General features: G+C 33.7%; 1 protein-coding gene across 1 annotated transcript; it reads left to right on the forward strand.

Annotated features, from left to right (window-relative positions):
- The first annotated feature begins 381 nt into the window (after positions 1-381).
- LOC130820661 (serine hydroxymethyltransferase, mitochondrial) lies at positions 382-8,105 on the forward strand. The gene is made up of 16 exons (XM_057686116.1): positions 382-695; positions 892-936; positions 1,040-1,126; positions 2,974-3,095; positions 3,176-3,252; positions 3,660-3,784; positions 4,404-4,496; positions 5,101-5,193; positions 5,311-5,508; positions 5,662-5,766; positions 5,920-5,985; positions 6,077-6,154; positions 6,465-6,576; positions 6,654-6,764; positions 6,910-7,077; positions 7,883-8,105. The coding sequence occupies exons 1-15, from the start codon at positions 603-605 to the stop codon at positions 7,053-7,055; spliced, it is 1,551 nt and encodes a 516-aa protein (XP_057542099.1). The 5' UTR covers positions 382-602; the 3' UTR covers positions 7,056-7,077; positions 7,883-8,105.
- Positions 8,106-8,819: the final 714 nt, after the last annotated feature.

The raw sequence follows: 8,819 nt of genomic DNA on the forward strand, positions 1-8,819 counted from the left end.
TTTTCCCAAAACTTAGTTTCTGAAACTTTTGTTAATTTTTTTAATTTAATTTTATTTTTTTTATTTTTATTTTTTTAGATTTTTGCTAGGTTATGAACTCATGATATGGGTCAGGTATGCTAGCACAACTCATTTTCATCTTTAGTAAACCAGTTGGTCGAGACTGCTTATTATTAAGACCAAACTGTTTTTTCTATTTTTAAACAAGCTACTCATAGTAACGAATTCGAAATCAATTGGTCAAACCAATTAATAAAATCAACTGCACCCGCTATAATCAAATATGAGCTAACACCCATAAGTATTTGAATCAAGATTTTTTTAGTCCTCAAAAAGCACGTTAATAGACTACTGTACATGATATTAAGTGGGTGGTGAAAACAACTGAAAAAAGCTGACATACTTTTCGATACGCACTATACATGATAATCCTTGAAGATGGAGCTACATCCATATCCATTTACACCATTGCACCACAAAAATATCATTCTTTTTTCTTTTTCCTTTTTTTTATATTAGCAACCACTAATAACTCACCCAATAAACCCATCATAATCTCTCTCTCACCAGGAAGCACAGAGAGAAACTAACTGCGACCAAAAATGGCCATGGCCGTGGCGCTTCGCAATCTCTCTAACTCTATTAACAAACCTATTCGTAACTCTGCCTTCAATGCTGCTCCTCTCTACTTTATGGTCTCTCTCTCTCTTTCTCTCTCTATTCTATTCGTGTTTGAATTTAATTAAATCGTTTTCGTTTTATTTGTATTGAAATTGTTCATTTTTGATGATTGTATCTCACTTTTCGTTTTCTATTTTCTGTTTACATTTGAATTGAATTGCTTTTTTATGATGATTGTATCTTACTTTTCGTTTTTGATTTTTACTCAAGTCATCCGAAGCAGTTGTTGAAAAAGAGAAGCAAGTTTCTGCTACGGTTAGAGCAAGATTCTCTTAGTTCTTCTCTTTAACCATATATGATTATTTGATTTTAGTTCATTTGTTTGTCAAATTGAATTTTATTTTGAAAAATTGGACAGTGGACGAAGCAATTGAATGCTTCACTCGAGGAGGTTGATCCTGAAATTGCTGACATTATCGAGCATGAAAAGGCTAGACAATGGAAGGTTTACCTTTTCTTTCTTGCTTTTTTTTCATTATGCTTGAATCATTGACAATGGTACTAGTTTGGTGTTTAATAATTCCTAATCAATAAAATAAACAAAATTAAAAAAAAGTAAATTAAAGTCACAAAACTCTCGCCATATTAAATCTTACCATATAAGGGTTCACAAATCACCGTATCCTCTTGTGTCGAGAAAGTTTGAGAAATGAGACAATCTTGTCATATTGCTTTAATGGAAAATATTATCTCATAGAGAGTGAGACTGTGATTGTGACTGCATTAAGTCTTAGGTTTTTAATTCCGTCTTTCCGGTTGTTGTGGGGGACCTAGGCAAATTTAGGCATCAATAATAATTTGAGCTTTTTATTTTTGAAGATAATTTGAGCTTTTATTTGAGTTAAATTATGGACTCAACCTATGAATTTTTGTAAAAGCATTTTATATATATATATATATATATATATATATATTATATTTGTTTCCCTCTTCAAATTGATTTGTATATCTTTTTCATCTTCTCTCACCATGGCTAATTTATCTTCCTCTATACAGCTTAACTTTTCCTTATTTTCATCTAATAAATTTCTCTTCTTGAAAATGAATTTCCATTTCTTCTACCTCATTGTTATTCCCACATTCGATAGATACAATGGCATCAATTTCCTATACCAGTTCTCTTTAATTAACAAATACTCATGTAACTCTATCCCACCCCTTATATTTTGAATTTAACTGCATCTCTCTTCTTCTTTTCCGTACTTTCTAATTCCATTTCTCCTTATCTAGGACTCATTGACTAATTCATTCAAATAACTACGTCTCCACTTCCCTTCAATATTTTCTCATCTTCACTTAATCTTATTTTCCTTTTCTATCCATCTTTCCGACTCACAAATCTTCTTTGGGTTGGTGTTTTTCTTTTACTATAATCCCACTTTTATATATGTATCCCACCAACATGTTCTCTACTTGGTGTTTTCTCCTTCCTTATTGCATATGCTATATGCAATTATTTTAGTGTATAATTTTTTGCACTTGTTTCTCTTCAAAAAATTATGGATAGTTATAACCTCTACTCTTTAATCTAAATCTCTACAAATTTCTCCTCCTCAACCAAATGAAGAAATTGCACATGATGATTTCAAGCACCGCTTGTGTTTTTGCTATTCCAAGATTGAACTTTGTCTTCCACCGTCCATCTTGCGGGGCATATGAAGTGATATATAATCAGTGATATCAAATTATATATTGTTCTTTTGTTAAGTAAATATACTCCATATTTATATGTGTAATCTTTATTTATATAGAAAAATATCATTGTAATTATTTTGTGATATTATTTTTGTTTTCATTTTACTTAGGTCCTAATATTATTAATTAGGAAGATTGTATTTTATTTATACTCTAGCTTATACTATTAACATAGACTTTTACATTCATTATTAATTGAGTTTCTTCTTCCCTCTACAACTCCAATTATATTATATTTAATCTCTCTCTACATTCTCTATTAACTCTAATACAGCTAATTTATGCTACCTCTTTTAAGTTCATTTTTTCCACAATTTGTCTAAAAAATAGTCTCTTAATCATGGAGTATGATCTTCTGCTAGAGATATTTACAACATTTTTCTTTCAGTTTTTCACATGAAGTGATTGACATGAAATGCAGGCTTACACTATTATTACATTGTGCATGGTGTTTGTTAGTTCTGCAAAGATTTTGTTCTCCATCATTCATTGAACAGCTTAGAAAATGTAGTGTAGTTTTTTTCTACGTTTTTTTTGTGCATTTTTCATCTGTTCTGATTTTTGCTTGGTTCTTCTGGCCAACATGGTTGGGACTAGGGCCTTGAACTTATTCCATCCGAGAACTTTACCTCACTCTCTGTGATGCAAGCTGTTGGTTCTGTCATGACCAACAAGTATAGTGAAGGGTACCCTGGAGCCAGATACTATGGTGGCAATGAGTATGTCAATGGTGTTTTGTTATTACATCTTCATATATTAATACATTTCCTTTCTTTTAATCTTAAAACCTTCTGTTTAGGTACATTGATATGGCTGAAACCTTGTGTCAAAAGCGTGCCTTGGAAGCATTTCGACTGGACCCTGAAAAATGGGGAGGTGAACTTTCTGATTGGGAATACCTTTGTTAAAAAATGTTCTTCTTTTTTCTCCTTGTAAAAAATGTGCTCTTCATCGTCTCTTCTCCTTGAGAGCAGTCATTAACTCCTGTAAGAAAATAAGACTTAAAATATGTCCAAGCGTGTAGGTTTTGTTATCTCAGTAATGGAGCATCCTAATTGTGTTACATCAGAGTATACAACAAAAACATTTTCATACCCCAGTGTCTGTAAATGGTTCCCATCTAATTTTTTTTTTTTTTTTTGGGGGGGGGGGGGGGGGGGGTGGGGGGTGGGAACACAATCTTACCCTTGTATTACATTAAAGAAAGTACGTTATAATTTGTTTGTGTTTGTGTTGACTTGCTGTGCTTCTAAAGCTGTGGTACCCTATTGTCTTGTATGCAGTGAATGTCCAGCCTCTTTCTGGATCTCCAGCTAACTTCCATGTTTATACTGCTCTTTTGAAGCCTCATGAAAGAATCATGGCTCTTGATCTTCCTCATGGTGGACATCTTTCACATGGATACCAGGTCTTTGCTTCTTCACTTTGTTATTGAAAACTTAAATTTCCTTTATTCTTGGTGCAGAAGTCAAAGTCTCAAACTTGTAAAATTTTATGGAGGCAATTTGGTTCATCTATAATTTGTCCTAAGGCATACATGTTACTATACTTCTTACCGAGGACTAATTAGTTTGGTTGAATCAATGTATGTGAAAGTAGCCAGTGAACCAGGATAGTAAAAATGAAGAGCCAACTTTTTTGGGTGTTAGCTGACATACAAAATTTAACATAAATCTGAATGGTTTTTGCCCTGATTAAAGCATTGTAAGCATAGATGTAATTTGAACCATAAATGACAGTGAGGTTGGATCAATGAGTTGGCCTTTTAGGGGTATGCCTTGAGTCTGAAGCCTCACTGGAATAAAGAACAAAGCAAATGCTAGAGAAGCTCAGTAGTTATTTAATTGAGTTTGATCATATGAACGTCCACCAGTAAAACAAATTCCAAACTTTAGGATCATTCTTCTGTATGAAGTTTGAACAGTATCCTGGGTGAAAAAAAGATGTATCATGCGTTATTTCGAACTATGATCTTGTCAAGCATGAACTGGTGTGGTGACCTTGTACCTTGAAATGTTATCTTGCAGACAGACACCAAGAAGATATCTGCTGTTTCCATATTTTTTGAGACAATGCCATACAGATTAAATGAAAGCACCGGGCTTATTGATTATGATCAGGTAGGTCACTGTTTCTGCTGTTGTCTTAATCTTGTCCTTTACATGTTGAAGATGGGAAAATATCATGAGAATACTGTAGTCTCAAAAATTTCTTGTAAACTACCAATTGTAAACTTACTTTCAGGATTAAAAATTGAATATTGATTTGTTTCTTACTTTCAACTTTTAGTCCATATATTCTAAGTGTTCTTAGTATACTTGATCAAATGGCTTGATCACTGTTTAAGTGAAAATAATTGTTAAGAATATAACGTTTCCTTTTAAATGGTTAGGAAGAGAATCTTTAGGATGCTGGAATGATATCTTAAACTACTGAGCATCAAAGAATTGCATTCCTGGTGACATTTAATTTCTTAGACTATGATAACTATAAATCTCGTGATTTATTCTTCACGTCCTTGTCATGAAGATATAAGGCTCATAACATTTTTTTTGTTACTTAATCCTAAAACTGCATACTTAGTACATTGAAGAATGCTATACTTTGTTTTTTTGGCAAAAGAATGCTCTACTTTGTTTTTTTGGCAAAAGAATGCTATGCTTTGTGATTCTTTGATTTTGCCTATTGTTACTGGGCTCATTTAATTGGTGGGTTCCACTACAGCTGGAGAAAAGTGCGTTATTATTCAGACCTAAACTGATTGTTGCTGGAGCAAGTGCCTACGCACGACTCTATGATTATGAGCGTATTCGAAAGGTAGTTCTTTTCTCGTCAGTTTCAGCTCTATGATAAACTAAAATTAAGCTCAATAGGTAGGAACATTGGGTGTTGGGTTTTACTTTATCTGAACTCTGGCTTTCATATCTTTCGCAGGTTTGCGATAAGCAGAAAGCAATCTTGTTGGCAGATATGGCGCATATTAGTGGGTTGGTTGCAGCTGGCGTGGTACCCTCACCATTTGATTACGCTGATGTTGTGACCACAACAACCCACAAATCCCTTCGTGGACCTCGTGGAGCAATGATTTTCTTCAGGAAGGGTGTGAAGGAGATCACCAAACAAGGGAAGGAGGTATTTGAAATCAATGAAATAAGTGATGAACTTTTCAAATATCAAATTCCTTGCTTATCACTTGTTGATTTGTGGATGTTATATAAGATTCAATTTGCCTTATAGTTCAGTTATTATTTATAAAATACATTGAAACCTAGTAGTTGTTTGTAGGTATTGTATGACTATGAGGACAAGATAAATCAGGCTGTATTTCCTGGTCTCCAAGGTGGTCCTCACAATCACACAATAACTGCCTTAGCAGTTGCTCTGAAGCAGGTTTGTGCACTGATATAATTACGGTATCAAATCTACAGATGCTACATCAAATTATGTCGTCGAATCTTTATCAGGGATAAGCCTCATTATGTGTGCACACATTTTGTATTCCTTTTGCTGGTTCTGGATTATGAGATTGTTTGTGCAACACAGGCTATGACTCCTGAATACAGAGCATACCAAGAACAAGTCCTCAGCAACTCTTCAAAGTTTGCACAAGTAAATTGTTTGCTTTCTGAACAGCATGAGCCATCTAAACTCCTATAACTTTTTTTATGTAATAAATTCTTCTTCGTGCTGCATACTGCAGGCTTTGGCTGGGATGGGCTACGAACTTGTATCTGGTGGAACAGACAATCATTTAGTTTTAGTGAACTTGAAGAACAAGGTGATCGAAGATGACTCTATTTATGAGTGTCTCGTGTTGATAATCAGAACAAGTTCTTCCAATATTTTATGCTCTTATCTTTCCAATCTTTTATAGCCTAGAAATACCATAAATGTTAACTATGTCAACAGTTTACTTGGGTTAAGAAAAATAACTAACATCATATACGCCAATTGTCTGGAATCGGACAAGCAGTAACCACTTACTGAACTATTTCTTCGCCTAGGCTACATTTTGTGAAACATCATTTGTAATGCAGCAACAACTAATATGTGGCATAAAAAGTTACAAATGGATTTTACTTTGACAGGGAATTGATGGCTCCAGAGTGGAGAAGGTTCTTGAAGTTGTACACATTGCTGCCAACAAAAATACTGTGCCTGGGGATGTGTCTGCTATGGTTCCTGGTGGCATTAGAATGGGTAAGGGTATCCATAGGATAAATTGTGTTGCACATGACCCAATAACTAAAAATAACTTGTGTTACTTCCTGTTCCAGGAACACCTGCCCTAACATCTCGGGGTTTTATCGAAGAAGATTTTGTTAAAGTGGCCGAGTATTTTGATGCTGCTGTTAAGCTGGCTCTAAAAATCAAGTCTGACACAAAAGGTTCAGCATCTCATCAACACTTTGTCATTCCTGAAGACTAAGTGCATCGATATATGTTTTTTTTATTCTATGTTGGAAGGAGAGAAAAACACTGTAGACAGTAGATGTCTAAACCATTGATGACTAACTTTTTTGCATATATCAGGAACAAAGTTGAAGGATTTCGTTGCCACCTTGCAGTCTGGTGTTTTTGATTCAGACATTGCAAAGCTACGACACGAGGTTGAGGAGTATGCAAAACAATTCCCCACAATTGGATTTGAGAAGGGAACCATGAAGTACAAGAGCTAAGCAAGTTTTTACGACTTGCAAGGTTGGTTGCTGCTTGCTACTTGCTACTTGAGAGATGGGCATGGGTCGGATTTGGGATGGGTCTAGCTAGATCCAGATCCAATCTCTAATTTTTTATTGGACTAAGATCTGAACGTAGGGTCTGAAAATTTCGGAGCCGAACGGGCATGGGTCGGATCTGGGATGGGTCCAGCTAGACCCAGATCTAATTTTTTATTGGACTCAAATCTGAACGTAGGGAAAATTTCGGAGCTGAACGCAGACCCAGACCCTTAGGTTCTGGCGGGTCTAGGGTCTGGATTTGGGTTCAAAACATTTTTTTTTCCTAAAATTATTTTAAAAATATATTATGAAGTCAATTTTGACCATTCGCATAAAATTATTTAAACATTTTTTACTAACAAGGATCTTCTTATACTTTTTACTAAATATATGATTTTTCAATATTCAAGTTCTTAAGACGAAATATTTATCAAGTATTTAATTTTTAAAGCATGGATACAACGATCACATTTTAAATTACATGAAATATAACAAAATTTATATCAAATAATTAAATACACATGATAGTTAATATGTAATTTTTTAAAAAAAGATTTAAATGGGTCCCTGGGTCAGATTTGAGTCTCAACTGTGTAGACCCGGATCCGGACTCTATGGTCATGGACCCAAATCTGACCGGATCTATAGGGTCCAAAAATAGGTGGATCGAGACTCTTAAAAGTAAGTTCGGGCCAGGTCTAGAATCTTAGGGTCCAAAATTCATCTTGGAGTTTATGTAGTTGTCTTATTTTCTTTGCTGAAAGCTTTTATTTCTTATTGTGCAGGTAACCTTGAACTCCAGACAGTCTGCAGGGACAATCATTACCTGAAAAAATACTTCTATAATCTTGTATGTGAAAGAGTTATTGTAATACATGCTCACTGAATAGCAGTGTCTGTGCTGTATAATGTATATGTAATTCCTTCTGTACTTCGGCTGTAAAACTACACATACATGATGGAGCATCAGTGTTAAAAATAATAATCTGAAAAATCTATACCCACGTACTAGAATAGTCTAACATCATAAAAAATATCTTGATTAGCTAAAGTAGATGAATGTCCTAGAACTTGCCAATGTAACCGACATTGAACTTATATAAATATGAGTTAGATAGCAAGATGAAAAAACAGTAAAATACAAATAATGGGTTAAGCCACAAAAGGCTATCCCACAAAATTACAATATGAGTGCTAATTAAAGTTTGTAAGTTATGAGAGATAAGTGAGATATGAGCTCACATAAATAATATAAGTGAAAGTTGTATAGGTGCGGAATAAAAGTCCCACCAAAATATTATTGTATAAATTATGTTGTAATATATGTATGTATTCAATAAATGTAATACAATATTTATTTGGGTCTAATTATAATTCTGTGTGAGTCTAAAACTTCTATCAATTGGGTCAATATATTTATTATTTTATCTTTAAGCTATGGAAAATACGTGGGTTAAGATTTTAATGGCTATCGACCAGTATTTAACTAAACAATTTTCTTATATTAGATATATAAGCTAAGCATATTGGAAGAACATATAATATACAAAAACTTATTTTAAAATAACAGGAAAATATATACTAGTAAGGTTATGACATGAATAGTGTCAAATCAAAATCACATTAACTTATAATTGGGATGAATTGATTATTACATGATATATGAGCACTTTAAAATGGTCATATGAGATGATTTTGAAACAAATTTGAATACTATCTCAT

Source organism: Amaranthus tricolor, chromosome 8 (genome assembly GCF_026212465.1).
Source record: "Amaranthus tricolor cultivar Red isolate AtriRed21 chromosome 8, ASM2621246v1, whole genome shotgun sequence".
Taxonomy (NCBI): Eukaryota; Viridiplantae; Streptophyta; class Magnoliopsida; order Caryophyllales; family Amaranthaceae; genus Amaranthus; species Amaranthus tricolor.

What these genes read in the sequence shown, in the direction of transcription:
- LOC130820661 (XM_057686116.1), top strand. Translation starts at nt 603, where the DNA reads ATGGCCATGGCCGTGGCGCTTCGCAATCTCTCTAACTCTATTAACAAA. An exon ending in AAAAGGCTAGACAATGGAAG is followed by an intron (nt 1,127 to 2,973) that starts GTTTACCTTTTC and finishes GGTTGGGACTAG; the next exon opens with GGCCTTGAACTTATTCCATC. An exon ending in ATCTTTCACATGGATACCAG is followed by an intron (nt 3,785 to 4,403) that starts GTCTTTGCTTCT and finishes GTTATCTTGCAG; the next exon opens with ACAGACACCAAGAAGATATC.